At 39.7% G+C, this 15,775-nt stretch overlaps 1 protein-coding gene and 1 non-coding gene across 2 annotated transcripts in view; both read right to left on the bottom strand.

The window, feature by feature from the left end:
* The window catches only part of LOC123985644 (rho guanine nucleotide exchange factor 17-like), a 72,330-nt gene that overhangs the window by 4,561 nt on the left and 51,994 nt on the right, over positions 1-15,775 (bottom strand). The window contains exons 4-24 of the mRNA XM_046073368.1: positions 11,289-11,471; positions 7,884-8,000; positions 6,726-6,818; positions 6,440-6,616; positions 6,220-6,270; positions 5,880-5,989; positions 5,606-5,691; positions 5,202-5,320; positions 4,742-4,949; positions 4,462-4,535; positions 4,175-4,258; positions 3,872-3,975; positions 3,147-3,262; positions 2,832-2,951; positions 2,451-2,718; positions 2,155-2,241; positions 1,979-2,046; positions 1,459-1,607; positions 1,185-1,359; positions 768-863; positions 78-260 (exon numbers count right to left, since the gene is read on the bottom strand). Coding sequence (XP_045929324.1) covers positions 78-260; positions 768-863; positions 1,185-1,359; positions 1,459-1,607; positions 1,979-2,046; positions 2,155-2,241; positions 2,451-2,718; positions 2,832-2,951; positions 3,147-3,262; positions 3,872-3,975; positions 4,175-4,258; positions 4,462-4,535; positions 4,742-4,949; positions 5,202-5,320; positions 5,606-5,691; positions 5,880-5,989; positions 6,220-6,270; positions 6,440-6,616; positions 6,726-6,818; positions 7,884-8,000; positions 11,289-11,471 — 2,668 coding nt within the window. The remainder of the gene's footprint in view (positions 1-77; positions 261-767; positions 864-1,184; positions 1,360-1,458; positions 1,608-1,978; positions 2,047-2,154; positions 2,242-2,450; positions 2,719-2,831; positions 2,952-3,146; positions 3,263-3,871; positions 3,976-4,174; positions 4,259-4,461; positions 4,536-4,741; positions 4,950-5,201; positions 5,321-5,605; positions 5,692-5,879; positions 5,990-6,219; positions 6,271-6,439; positions 6,617-6,725; positions 6,819-7,883; positions 8,001-11,288; positions 11,472-15,775) is intronic.
* trnam-cau lies at positions 10,075-10,147 on the bottom strand. The gene has a single exon. It is a non-coding gene; the product is annotated as a tRNA-Met (tRNA).

The following is a 15,775-nucleotide window of genomic DNA, read 5'->3' as shown; positions in this document are numbered from 1 at the left end:
GGAGGCATGAAAGTTCAAGGGATGACACAAGTGAAGATAGTTGGTAGTTTGGCAAGACTGCACATGAAATAAATTACCTGTGGAGTCAGTTGTAGTGGGAGGGAAGTTCATGTCAAAACCTTCTGGCAGTTCAATTGATGTCAGGAACCGAACGTGGCCCGTGTGTCCGTGAGCCGAGCCCATCGGCGCCAGCGGAGGTTTCAGTGTCCCAGCCCCAGTCCCTGAGCTCACCGCTGGGATCACCAAAGTAAGGACTACACCTGCAGAAGGACACTATTTGAAAATGTCCTTTTCTTTTTATGTCAAATTCCCAAAAAAAAAACTCTTAATCGCCAGATACTGACATCACAGGCAAAGTACATTTTTGCCACTAACAAGACAATATATAAAAGGCTTTATCTTTTGTTTTTTAATCAATTTTAACAAACAATGTAAAGATTTAAGCCCATTTTCACCCAGATGTCTCCGCGCACCCAAACGTTATGCTTCCTGCATAGAAAAAGTCCAGTAACAGTGATAGAAACTTGTCAGAAACCACAAATGAGCTGTGATTAATGTTTAGAGTCCCTCTCAATAAGTAAGTACATTGAATAGAGATTTACATATTATACCTTTTGTATAACTGTTTGCATGCAGATTTACTTATAGCTTGTTTCCAGACCTTCAAATATTTGCCCACATCTTTTATTATTATTTAAAAATAAAATGGAAATTCAGTTTCAGGTTAATGTATTACAGATTTCTTAGACTAAAAAGGTTGTCTTTACCTGCACTGGTCCCAATCCACAGCAGATCCTTACAGGCCAACAATGCTGTGATCCTCAGACAGGCGGCCTTATGCTGTCTGATGATCGCATCTGCGCCTGAGAGGAGAGAAAGAAAAGAGAATGGGTTGGAGGTGCGGGGAGGGACAGTGGTAAGGATGAAGGAGTAAAGGTGAGAGAAAACAATAAGTGGTGGAAGGACAGTAGAAAGAGGGGAGAATGAGAATGAGAGAATTTAGAAAGCAATTTAGGGAGCATAGAGAGAACAGAGTATAATTATAACTATACATATTAAATTAGTTAAAAATGGGAATTAAAGAGAGAGCAATTAAGTAAAAAGCACCTGGCATATGTCCAGAATAAAATAATCACACATGTCACTCTACAATCTGTGTGCTCATATTTCCTTTGTGTGTTTACCTGCAAGCATTTTATGCACAGCCGGCGCCACATCCACCTCTATCAGGCTCTCCAAGGTCTGAGCGTGGTACAATTTGACCTGTGCGCTGCCCTGCAACGCCAACCACACACCCTGACCGTACGCCACCATGCAAGTCACGCACCGACTGCTGTCTGTACCCACCTGGAACCAGTGCTGAGATAAAAGGGAATACGTGTTACACACACACTGATTGGTCTGTCTGCCTCGTCATCTATTCACCTTCACATTGCATCCGTCCATCCTTCAGCCTACCTCTTGTACCAGTGTGGATGTGTTGATAATAAGGACTCTGTTCTGTGAGCCACACCAAAGCTTTCCTCCTACAGGAACCATTTTGGTGATAGGGCTACTGGCCGTGCCCAGAACTAATGTCTGAGAGGACTGAGGGTCCCAGAAACTACCTGCAGATTGAGATTAAGGCAGGATTATACACAGAAAAGGAAAGAGGAATTTAAATCATTTTGTTACTAAAGTGATTTTAAAATAAAACATATATATTTAACTTTACCATATCTGCACAATAAACACTACCTGATTAGTCTTTGTATTGGACAAGGGTGGGAGACTTAAAATTCACTTTAAAACTTTAAATGATGGGATTGTATCTGAAACAGGCAATGATAATGTCAGCGCTCCCAGCAGATGCAGACTAGCATGGCTGTACAGTAGCAGCTATTTGAACAAAAATAAAGCACTGTATGCTTCAGCTACCATTAAAACCAAATAAAATGAGGCAAAAACAGCCCTGCTTCTCTCTGCACTCCCAGCTTACCTGCTTCTCTCTGATAGACAATCACTTCTCCATTGGCCAAGGACACAAACACTTTGTTGTCCAAATACCTGTAGGAAGCAGAAACAGGAAACCTCACCCAGGAGACAAACCTGACAGAACATATTAGAAGCCCACTGCATCAAATGGCCCGAATAGAGGCCAAGAAGGCAACTCACAGTATACAAAGGATGGAGGCTGAGTGCTGCATCTTCATGCTGTTTTTACGGTTACGGATGTTGTCTGAGGACTGGTACACGTGGATGCTAACAGAAACGGGAAGCATTATTATTAAAGTAAAATAGCAAGCAAGGAAGCTATATCTATGTGAAAACAGAAAATAAAAGGTTCATTTGTTGTTATGTATAAATGAAAATGATCCATTCAACTCTTTGAAGGTTAATATCTCTACTTTTCATTCATATGTAAGTTTAATGGACCAAAGGTTTATGGGGAGTGTCTGCGCATCACACACCATCCATCCTCTGTGCCCAGCCACACCGAGCTCTGGTAGGCCTCCGGGTCGATACTGAGCAGGTCCTCCAGGCTCGCCCTAGTGAACGAGCCCCGGGAGGAGCGGCGCATGGCGCGGCCATCCATGGAGCTCTCTGTGTGGGCCCGACCTCCTCCGCTAACCCCTAAGATCCCTGGAGCCCCGTAGGAGCTTGCCACCGGGAACTCCTGCTCCTCCTCACTGCTGGTTGTCTCTGTAGCCATGTCCTTTGAGCCTGGGCCCTCGTCATCTTTGAGGGAGAAATGAGAGAAAGTATATAGTGTTTAAATTCATTTAAATTAACTGTATGAAGTGTAGAAGTGTTTTTAAGACTGACGTGAAGGAGTGTCTGTTTTTACTCACTGCCATAGCTGGATGATATGGTGGAATGACTGGCCTGACTCTGTAGAGTGGAGGAAGGACTGGGTGAATCCTCGTCATCCGTGTCATCACTGTCAAAAGGAACAAGCTCCGCCCCCGGTCCTGGAAACAATCAGTTGATCAGTCTACATACTTTTATAACAGAAAACTGCAGTACATACAGGTAGAATACAAGTCAGTGGAATTCATTCAATTTCAGTATAGGACAGGATTATTCTAAACCTTACTTGTCTAGCTGCTTACAGTTTACAACCCTGTTTAGCTGTTTGTCATGCTATAAAACCTTTATGGACCAACCTGTAGGCTGCTCCGTTAGCTCCAGAGATGAATGAGAGATAGATATATGGAGCTGCTGCTGGGCGTGACCGGGTGCTCCGGAGATAGGGGCAAGGGTGGACTCTGATCCACGCTCCCTAAGAGGTGAGGAGTGATTGGTTACTGGTACAGAATACAGATGATGTCAGAAAATAAGAGTTAGTAAACCAGTCAGGTGCGACTCAAGTGAGTTTTTAATGTATGTATGTCTGAGCTCCACATGCTCATCAGATGACATCGTAGTTTTTCCTGTGTTATTAGAGGTGATTTTAATGACCTCAGATGAAAGTGGCTTACTGGATCAGGTGATGGATCTGAGTCATAGATTTATTTCACCTGTGCTTTTCCTTCTTTGACAAATCAAAATGTCTGCCATAAAAAAGATGATGAAGATGAAACCCATATTTGCAGAGGAAACCACTTGTACTGTATAGTCTATAATGAATGCTGTGCAATGATATCTAGAAGTTTGAAAACCTTTGACACTATTAACACAATCATCAATCTTTTGCAGGTGCTGTTCCAGGTCCATTTACATTTTATAAATCTAGATGTGACAATGATTGATTTCTAAATTACTGTAAAACAGTGTGTACCACATGGGAGGAGAGAATGAGTTATAACTTATTGCTGTATCCTTTGCAAGAGTGTGTGTGTGTGTGTTTGTGTGCGTGCGTGCATGCGTGCATGCGTGCATGCGTACTGACCTTCCCTTGAGTCCAGGTACCGCAGCAATACATATGATCCTTGCTGAGCAGACAGCGATACAGGCTTCCACTGTAGGCTCATCTTTGATGTTCAACAGACACACCTGGGGGCGGATAAGTATCATCGCATCAGTCGAACTATTTGTAAAATTCAAATGATGTTTTTCTTCTCCACTAAAAAGCATGTGGAATAATCAGCCTTACAAGTGTGATCAACTCTGTATTAAGTGAATGTTTATCATCACCAAAAGCACTGATTTTACTGGTTGGTAAATTACGGATACATATGGAGTGTCTTCTCACCTGCCCCACGTATCCATCGCTGTTACACACCCACACCTCACAGCCACTGTCAGGACAGCTATGGCTGGGAGAGGCGCATGAAAACTGGAGACAAACGACAGTACATGAGTGGAGATGACGTCTGTACATCTGGAAAGACCGCTTGTCTACAGGTATATTATTACGTAAATCATGGCTTTTACACACACACACATATATATATATATATATATATATATATATATATATATATATAGATAGATATAGATACACACACACAGATTATACAGTCGTACTGCAGCTCTCACCTGCATTCCACTACGTGTCTTCATAATAGGAATGGCCTTAAGAAACTCTGGGTCCCACTGGTCCTTATTCATTGCTAAACACAATGACACATTGCATATTAAACCACTTATATAAAGCAGCTCTAGGCCTAATCCTACTAAGAATCATTAGCAATAAAATAATAATTACCAGAAAATTAATTTAATGTTGCTCAATAGAGCCGGGCTAAAAGATTCAACTGTTTATAAGCTACAGTGTAGTAAATAATGTCTTGTCTCACTATAACGCATTTTCACTGACCTAACTTCTTCTTGGCTTCTTCAAATGCCTGTTCAAAGTTGGAGCGAATGTCAGGAGAGGTAAACTCGAAGACAAAGCTGCTCTCAGCGGAGGCCGTGGTGAACTCCAGCTTTGTGGGCAGGAAGGTCATACTGAAGGCCAGGGACTGCTTCTCTGACAGCTCCCTGTGCACTGATGACATCAGATCTTTTATTACCTCGTCGAGGGACTGAGAGAAATGGAAACGACAAGAAAAAGGCCATTAGATGTTTTTCCACGTAATAAAACAGAAGACAATAAGAAAGATCAAAAGCTCATAAGAAATGAAGTAACATTTTCTCATTGTGTTTAAATCAATGATACTGAGGGAAGGAGGAAGGGTTATAACAAAAAAAGAATTGATACAAACTGCAGACATTTGATACAAACATTTAGTTACTTTGTTTGTCTGCGTGTGTGCTCATGTGTTGGTCCACAGTACCTGGTGTGGGAAGCTGAGGGTTTCTGACAGTTTGCTGATCTGACCCAGAGTGCTGAGATCCTCGTCTAATCGACTAATCATCTTCTGGATGCTCTCCTTGTTTGTTGCCTGAGTGGAGCCTGATGCAGAGATTTTCAATGAAAGAACACCATCATAATCTGATAAACATATCTCAAAAACTTACATATTTAATTTTAATATTGATGAATCAGGCAACAATGACCCTGCCTAAATGTATCATGTCATTCCTTCTTAGTGTCTCCACCAGTGATTTTGATAATAATTTTGAAATATAATTGAGTAGAAAAATAAGAAAACAAACGCTACTCATATCAGTAATTAGCAGTGAAACATTTGCGTGTGTCCAAAGAAGTAGAGTCATATGAAGAAAAGATAAGCCATACTTTTCACCACCTCCACGTCCTCCAGGGGCAGCTTCCATAGGAACTTGTATTTACTGGATGTATCGATCACACTCGCAGCAGAGTATCTGAGAGTGAGACAGCAGCAGAGAAACCACCAGAAAGAGTGAGACACAATTTTGTCAAACGCTTTCTGTACATCTGTTGTTCAACACCAGGGGGCAGTGTGGTTTGGAAACTGTATTATGATAGTGTGTGTATGTCTTTCCACCTCTGTCAGTGTTTTTATGTTTGTGCGTGTGTGTATATCGCGTACAGGCTCATGGAGCTGCGCCTTAATGAGCCAGACTTCCTCTTGAGGGTGGTGCAGATGATCAGATCACTGAAGAGGAAGAGAGAACGGTCTTTCTTCCCCCCCACTGTCTTCTGCAGAGAGAAAGGTGACAGGGAAGAGTTCTTCAGTTGGGTCATGGGTCATTTATGTAACAACAGAAGATTCAATACAAGTAAAATTAAAATGTTGTGATTTAGGTTAGTCAAAGTGTAACTGCCTAATTTATGATACTGTTTGCTTTAATTGTTTGTTACTTTGACTTAATTTATAAGACATAAGGAATACAGACACCAATTTTGTCAGTTGAAAAAATATTTCTTACCGCCTCCATGACCATTTCCTGTCTGAGGAACTTCCTTTGTGGGTTCAGTATCTAATACAAACACACACACAGAAAAAGATGATATGATGAATAATGATGAAAAATCATAATCATTGGAAAAGAGAACTCTAATTTGTACTACAGTACTACTAGACAAGTAAACACTAAGTCGTAAACAGTTTATCTTTTTAAAATATACTGTAAATAATAAATATCTCACATGTTCAACTCCCTCTATGTGCGCCTCAATCTCCTGGATGACCCTGGCCTCCCTCTCTGCCTCCTCAGCAGAGCGACGGCCCTTATTGATCTTCTCGGCCAATCGCTTGATGTCCCTCTGGGCGTCCAGTAAGTATGAGTGGTCTGGGTGATCCTCCGGCGTGTGCTTGAGCAGGTCCTAGAATAAACAACACAAACAATATATTCATCTCCCTTTACTTGAGCTTCTTGTCGCTAAACACAGAAATGAGGCGGAAAGTGGGCAGTTATATTTTGAGATAATTCACCTTAACCAGCAGCTCGTAGCGAGGAATCCTCTGGACTGGTTTAATCATCAGATCACCTAGAGCCTGTTTCTCCTTGTTCTCACGCATGTTTTGCTGTTGGAGTGAAGGAAGGAAGGAGGACAGGGAAAGAACATGGGTATAAGAGAGGGTAAGAAAATAGGTGAGACTTAAGAAAGCCCAAAGTAACAAGATGTTCGACTCTACACTCAGGCCAGTGTTACACTTCATGTCTCCACCACAGGATGGCGAAGTGGTTCCACTGGAAAAACGCTGTCTGGCATGAAGTGCTCTATAGTTGAAAACTGAGATCAAGACATGGACATTGATAGGTTTTTGTGGTAGCTGATGACAATTTTTGTATCCGAGTTCTGGTCTGCGCAGCCTTCGTGTGCTGTGTTTCCCATACATTTATTTCTGGTGGCACACCACAGTATCAAAATGTACAACAGTGGTCTACCGAATTTGACTGGACGGATCGCTAAAATATCCCTGTCAAATTATCTCCTTCAGTTGGTTTAAAGAGAGGGTTGGTAGTACATCTCATGGACAATACTTTTTTCCAGTTCCTAAGAGAGGAGTAACCCAAAAAGATGAAAATGTACTGAAATAGAGAAACAATTTCAGTAGTATCTGAAATTTTTAGATCTCTTGAGCAGAGGAGGAAAAGATGTTCCTCACATAAAATCTGATACCACCTGATTTAGAAACAAGAGCATTGGAAGGAAAAGAGTAAGATTTAAGATTGTTAGTCAGCTCTTGTCAGGTTTTCCCAACATTTTGTCTGAATTCACTGACAAGTAGAAGAAACATTCAGAACTAAACACGCGCTTCTCAATTTATTTATTCAGAAGACTGATCCTGAAGTCCTGTAGAGCAAGAACAATCAAGCAAGTGTCCAAAACTCACTGTAACAACAGCATGGATAAACAGGAGGAACAAGAAAAGAAGCACACACATTAACGTGTACACAACACTAACATTGACAAGTAGAGCCAACAAAGCACAGCAGTCAGCATTTCCCAGTCAAAGCGTTGGCACACAGTGGTCAAACTCCTGACGTTCATTACTTCATTCATTAGTACAAATGTCTAGACTGGTTCCCAGTTTTCCAAACAAACACACAAGAGCAGACTCGGACAAAACATCCTGTGACCTCACCTCCAGAAACTTGTGAAAAGACGGCTTGGCCTCCTTGGCAATCCTCACAGCATCTTTGGCGTTGAGAAAGTTGTCAATGTACGCTGAATACATATTAGCTAGAGTCTCTTTGGAGAACTGGACAAAAGGAGAAGAGGACATTAAATTTACAAGTTTACTCTTTTATATGGCAGTAGCTTATTTAAATTGAATCTGATGGTGCACTTTTTTTTGTTGAAAAAAATTAAACATGCCAGATAGAAACTGGTGCAGTTACACGCCGCCTGTAGTTAGCAACCCTGTTAGCAAAATGAAGGCAAATATAGTGAGACAACATCATTGTTTAGGTTTGAGCAACATGTTATGTAAAGTAGGATATCTGAGGTGCTGGTGAGAACATTATACAGCTATTGGAGCTGAAACAATTTATTAGTTGATTGACAGAAAATAAATGTCAACAATTTTGATGATTGATAACTAGTTTCAGTTATTTAATAAGCAAAATAGCTTATTCCAACGTCTTAATTGTGAGGCTTTGCTGCTTTTCTCCGTCAGACTGTCAATCGAACAATATAATACAAGTGTGATGATTTGATATTATTTTACTTTTTTTTTAACTTGTCATGGACTGAACAACTAATTAATTAATTTAAAAACACTAACACGACTATACAGTAGGATCAAACTTTTTGAAAATATCATTCTCATTCAATATAAGAAGATGTCACAAGCATCAAGTCACCAATTCCAGGATGGATATTCCACAGTTAGATTGTTGCATTTGGGTAAATAATCTGGAAAAACAACCGCTACAAATAAAGAGAAAACTACCTCTCTGCATTGTTGTTTTGGTTCACTTTAACTTAATAACATGTGCTCAACAGTTAACATTTAGCACATGTTGTATTTGTTACTGTGTAATTACATCATAATAATAGCGAGAGAGCTGTAATCAGAGAGATTACAGAAGAAACCTTGGCGTAAGTGGTTTTCAATATGTTTTGGTCGGCATTAGAAAAGAATAGAGTATTTTGTGTTCTTTCACTCCTTCAAACATAAACACACACACACACACACACACACACAATGATGATTCACCTTGACCTGCTTTCTTTTCACAAATAATACGGCAGAGTACAGAGAAAGACTCAGAGCTCAAAAAATAAGCAAAAAATAGGAGCACAAACATACAGAGTGTTAACAGACATCCGGCACAATGTGGGGCCTTATTTAACTTAAGAGTAACCAGCTTTCTACCATTTCATGAAATAACCTGGCCCTCTTCTGTTCCTGCATTTCTCTTTTCTCATCCATCTCCAAGTGTCCTCTCCTCTCTGTCCATTCTCCCTCTTCTCAGTCTTTGGGGAACAGTGTGAGGACAGAGAAATAACATCTGTGGAGAATCTGAGGACTTAGTCACAGCAGAAACTAACTTTAACCTTCTTACCTTCAAATTAGAGATTATAAGGTGGTTGCTAAAAAGCAATCTAAAAAATAATGCAGACAACTTAATGCATTGTTTATTTTTTACTCTTTAACCCACTGATGTTTGCACTCTTAATAATGTCAAGTAAATGTTGTCTTTTATGATACAATATTGTTGGGTGTCCAGGGTACATTCTGCTTTTTAAAAAAAGTGTCTGTAGTTAAATGTTGTAGTTTTCAATTCTTGAAACATGAAACTTTTGAATAGACTTTTATATCATATTATTTGAATAATTCTTTTACACCTATCAACACCCCCTTTAAATTCAAAGCTATTTCCTTGGTCCTGTAATCAGTGTTGTTTGGTGAGGATTGGAGCACTGTAATTTCCAGGATTTTATGGACGAATAAAATGAACTTTGAACCTTCAATGCCTTTCTCCCTTATGAACTGGACTGTGAAAATACCACAATTGACATGAGTCCAGTCCAGTATCCTAAGTCTACTATGTTGTATTTTATAAATATATTAGGAAGTTGTAAAATCTAGATTATTTAAACAATCTAAATGTATTAACAAGATCAAAAATAAGTTATTACACATATATCTGTTTAGGAGGGAGGGAAACGGTCAGTCTTGAAACCATTTGTCCTCTACACAGATTTACTGCTGCTTGTGAGACAAAGCTGTGATCAATGCAGGTACACATTTCACACAACCCATACAGCCATGACAAACCAAACCTGCTAAATGTTCTTTCAACAGCAAACCCCTGAACAAAACACCGTGCCCCGTGTGAGGCTCGAACTCACGACCTTCAGATTATGAGACTGACGCGCTGCCTACTGCGCCAACGAGGCCTGAAAGCACTGCAGCTGCTGCAGCTTTAAGAGCTGCGGCGGGGAGAAAAGGAAGGGGAGCATCAAGCAGTGGGGGAGGGACGCTCAGTCAGAACAGTGTGGAGGATCTGCCACTAGACAGAAGAAAACTCACGTTTGTACTTGCAGCTATTTTCCAATAATATTCTTGTTTCTATATTCTAACTTTCTCTTTTCAGGAAATCCCACACATAGCAAACCACAGTATAAAATTAAACAGTTTATATATAATGAATCTGTGAATCTATCTCAGAAGGAATGAAAAAAAAAATGTTTTGGGTGCAGGCTCTGCTTCATCATCTTGCAATTCAGTTAGTGGTTTTCTGCATTTCCCACATTGTCCTTGTGTCCCCAGTGAGTGTGTGTGAAACTGTTTCATTCAAGCTGTGAGGTGCTGAGAGTGATAACAATAGCATTAACATAGCAAGAGAGTAAGGGGTTTTCCCCCCACGCAAAAAACAAAGCCTGTGGCCACACTGCATTCTGGTCTGTCTATGAAGAATTTCAGTTTGCTCAAACAGTCAGCCTGGACAAGAAGAAGGGTTGAAACTTGATATTTCCCCTAACACGAATGTTTTAGAGCACTGCTTTTACCCTTTAGTTCATGGGAAATTTTTAAATGGGTCGTCAAGAGTTCAAGTGGAAAACAAAATATTAAACTAGTGTTGCCAACTATAGACCATCTCTTAATAAAGCAGCTTCTCTTCAGTCCTCCCTGCCGTGTTGTTTATTGTTTATTCATTCAAGCTCTGGCCTACAGTTAAATACATTTTAAATGTCATGTCTGCACAAGTTACTTTACTTTAAAATGTTTTGGAATTAAACTTTAAAATAAAGTATAGTGAAACTTGTATGCACTTGATTTAAAATACATTTGCAACAGAAAAGAGCTTTGCAATTAAAAAGGGTCGCCTGAAAAAACTTTTGAAATATGAGTTTTACAGATCTGTTAACCCTTACTGAAAAATTCTGGACATCACATTGTCCTTCTTAAAATAGTTGATCTCCACCTCAAACTTCAACAAAATTGGTCTATTTGTAAAATGTAAAAAGAATGACACGTGAACTTATCTGTGTATCATTAAAGATAGCAGGAGAGGACAGATGTGTCATCTTTACTCACTGATTGGATGAGGATGTGTCCAATGGTCTGCCTGTCGTGCCACTGGCTGACGCAGCCGGAGACTTGGTCCAGGAAGTGCTCGTGGTGCTCCAGGATCTCTGGGATCTGGTAAAACATCTCGTCCACAAGCAGTGGGTCCACTATGGAGCCGCTGTCTGGCTGTTTGAGAGGACGCATGTAGTCCTGAGGGGACAAGGCATCCCGTTAATTAATGACCATTTCAAATCATTTTGAACGTGCATGAGGTTACCTGCAAATGTCGCCCCGCAGTGGTGGAACTGTGTTTGGATGACGGGAGGAAATTAGTTTGACACATTTCTAGCATTGATGCTTTTGAGAACTAAGAGTAAATTATTATAACAGTCATTTAAGGGACTGACTGAAATAGAATGAATATAGAAAATGAATGTGCTTTCGAACTCTGAAGCTACTAAAGGAGACATTTGGGTGGAATTACATTAAGGTTTTAAGACAATACTATTTCATTTCATTGGGTTCATAAAGCTTCTCTTTGGGTGTCAGTGTTATAACTCAGTGCTACGCTTCACATCTGACGCCAACCTGCGCTTCATTCCTAAAATGTTAATAGACAATTTATCTGGATTACAAATGAAATTCAGAAGTCTTTTTTTGTTGCACACACTAAATATGGTTTCCTTTCACCCTAACTACAATGCAGATTGCTCTGCGCTCTGTATTTTATTATCTGAGCTGCTTGCCAGACATCTGATTTGCAGGACTGTTTCATTTGGATTCTTATGCAGTGACTTTTACCATTTGCACAGTTGGCTTAAGGGTGCTCATTTAATTTGCATTTAATTTTTTAACGTGGCCAAATCCATTTTTGGCGTACTTCAGTGATCGAGTAGATGATTGGTAGAAGACCAACTTTGAAAAAAGGGATACTACCGTAAAACTTTGATTAATAGCTTGAGTGTTTATTTGCTAAAATCACTGAATTGACCCTGCCTAAATTTGGAACAGGTGTCCATAAGGCACAGGCCTTTAATTCCTCTCGCACAAAACTGAAGTATATCTATAAGAATTACACTTTGGGCTTGTTGTTTCTGTTAATTTAAATGAACGATTGAATTGTGGAGGATCTAACCGATCTAACGATGTGTAGCATGTCCATGCTGACATATTGATCATACGTTTAAACATTAATATTTGTATTAAAGAACTAAGCAGCTTAGAAGCAGCTAAAGCAGGCGACTATGCGGGGTTTAAGAGGTTTTATACATCCAAAGAACTTATATAAAAACTAGACCAGACGTTTAATGGAGACCTGCGTTTATTTGTCAAAATGTGTTCCCACACCAGGACAGTAAACGGGGTAGGCGGCTATTTGGGACTTGGTTGCTATTAATTGGATAAATTATCTAGAATATGAAATGGGAAGAGTTATGAGTCAAGAATCACTTAAGTCACTACATTTTAAACATCCAGGATTAGGATATCATCAGTGATGTAGTCTTTTCTGAAGTAGCGTGGTGGGCAGTACATTAACTTACAACGTCCGATAATCTTGTGGAAGTTTTGTTATCAAGCCCACCCAGATGGAGGCCAAGTCAAGACCAAGACCAGTGTATGGAGACACGCTACATGAGATACAATAAAATGTGGAACATGATCATAGGCGCTTCTTAAATTGATCTGGAAGATCCACATTCCCATAAAAACACCCACATACAAACACTAGGAGCTGAAATCAACTTAACCATCTTAATTCAACATTGTTCCAAGTTTTACCATCCACCTAACACAATACAATTTGTGTGTGCAAGCATTAGCTTTTCTGTTTGACTCTTGTCTTCTGTCCATATTTGATCTGCAAATGTGCATTCAAACTCAAAATTAGCTTTCTTAAAATAACATGCCATGTGTTTATGGACATACAGAGCAACATAATCAATTAAATAAGTTGCTCTGTATGGCCATATTAATATGTAAATTCTTTACAGAAATGGAGGCATATTAACTTTAGTTGTTCTCCACTCTCTGCTGCCAGATCTCTAGGCCAGCTCTGTCACCTAAATGAGGGATCGCTAACGTTACCACGACGTAACGTTATAAATAAGCTTTAATGACGGGAGCTATACGCAACTGACATTACCTAGGGTTGATGTAACTTAAACATTAACTATATAGCTTTATGTGACCTGTCTCGTCATTGTTTATCACAAGCTAAGATGTAACGTAACAAAACGACTCTGGATGTAACGTTAACGTAGGAACAAGTTCTCATTACATGCCCTGTCCCCTCAGTCTCTTGCTAGGTGACAAATAACTGACAAGCAACTCAAACTATCCAAGAGTGCCGCGAAAAATTCAGCATGACATACATAGGTAAGCTTGCTAGCTTTGCTAACGTCACTTACACATAGCTAAAGTTACCTTTCTTTATGCTTAAAGAAAGTAAGAATAAAAGTTTAACGTGGTCCAACCGCCTCCGTAACGTTAAGCGTTGCACTGCTGAATTTACAGATAGCTGTGTTTTTTCTACTGGGCATTGTTTTACTAATTAATTCTTTATGGTTTAACTTAGGTAGACAAATGTTATTACGAAGATTTTGCTCACATACCCCCGTGCTCCCAGACAGCCACAGCTTCTCCTGTCACTTTCATGGAGCGCGTGTGAAGAGGGGCGGGTGACAGCGGTTCACAGGAACAAATACGTTTAATTAGCAATGACTCACGTTATTGGTTGCATTTGAAGCAGTAAGGTTTTACATCCAATCAAAGTTAGGATGTACGCTAATAAATCGGACAATGCAAGGCAATTTATTGATATACCCACAAGACTGATCTCGGTCTGGAGACCACTTTTTAAAGGTCTCGGTCTCATCTCAGTATGGACCGCATTTCAGGATATAAGGTAACGTTACAAGGTTGTTTATTTGTCAGGACAAGGCTGCATAACGAAATGAAATCTGTAGTTCCTTAATGCTACACATACAGGATATAATTATGTGTATATTAAAATATGATAACATATAAATTAAAACAATATACACAGTTATTAATATACATATATGCATACACGTATAGGCTTACACCAAGAACATGGTACAAGGTACTCGTCCTTGTCTCGTTCTCAAACACAGAGGACTCGGGATTTTATTTCACAACCAGCCAAGACCACAACTGTGAGAATATCAATAAATTGCCTGTGCAATGTGGATCTTTCAGATCAATTTGAGAAGTGCCTATGATCATGTTCCGCATTTTATCATGTGCCATGTAGTGTGGGGCACTGGTCTTAGTCTTTACTGGTCTTGCCCTCCCTTGGTCTTGGTCTTGGTCTTGACTTGGTCTTAACCCCTCAAAGTCTTGGTATTGTCTAGGTCTCGATACACTCTGGGGTCTTGCTAATGACTTGGTCTAGGTTTGGGTGGTCTTGACTACAACACTGCCACTGGTACCACTACGGTACAGCTGCTATCAGATGACATACCACTGGACAATACAACAACTTAATGTCCAACCTAATTGGTTGGACATTATGTCACCTTTCCTAGACTTGGGTACTAGAGTATAAACAATTATTTCATGTGTTGCCAGACTGGACTACTTTTAATTAAATTGGGCTGGTAAAAAAGAACTCCTTCATCCTTGTCTCCATTCAAGCCTCAAATGCCAATAGCAGAAGGAGGTAACCATCTTATTGATGTTAGGGGGGTGGTAGACGATGATCATGTCAACAAGAGATTGGGGCAATTACGTGTATATTGGTTTTAGAATGTACTGAGATGTATTACATCCTATCTGTGGTATCTTATTTGCAGTGAATACATTTTATCTAGGGTAAAAGTTGTGCAAAATATATCGGTAGTGTGAGATATTTATTGTGGTGCAAAATATTAGTAGTGTAATATATTGTAGTAGGCCTACATATAGTATACATATAAGACAGATACGTTGGGTAATGGTGATGTATATCACACAATATTATGTTTTCAGTTCTAGGGTCAATGTGTTTTTATATTACGGATAGGCCCTGGGTAGCAACATTGGTCACTTATGGTGACTTAGAGTCACTTATGAACCTGGTGCATAGGTTCACTGTGTTTCTGTATTATATTGTATGTCTATGTCATCTTGTCTTTGATATTTGTTGTGTGCTAATATGCCTGCTGCAGCACAAATCGCCCACTTGGGACAATTAATAAACTGATTGATTGATTCAATGTCACACATTCATTTAAGTCCAATATTTGCTCTTTTTTTAGTTCTTTTTTGTTCCCCACCAACTCCAAATATTTCATTTTTTCGGTTAAAAAACTATCTGGAAAAAACACAGCTCATATTAATTCTTTATGTCAGACCAGGTATCTGGCCGTACCCCTGCTGTGGAACAGAAACTGAATCTCTCTAGTCACAGAAACCTTCCCAAAAAAAGTCCCAAAAAAGAGACTGCAAAGAATTAGATTTCAACTTTGGACGGCGCTGCTGTAACTGTCTCAGATGAACCACATCTGACACCC

Source organism: Micropterus dolomieu, linkage group LG17 (genome assembly GCF_021292245.1).
Source record: "Micropterus dolomieu isolate WLL.071019.BEF.003 ecotype Adirondacks linkage group LG17, ASM2129224v1, whole genome shotgun sequence".
Taxonomy (NCBI): Eukaryota; Metazoa; Chordata; class Actinopteri; order Centrarchiformes; family Centrarchidae; genus Micropterus; species Micropterus dolomieu.
The sequence above is the reverse complement of the archived record's forward strand: the minus strand, read 5'-3'. Positions and strand labels throughout refer to the sequence as shown.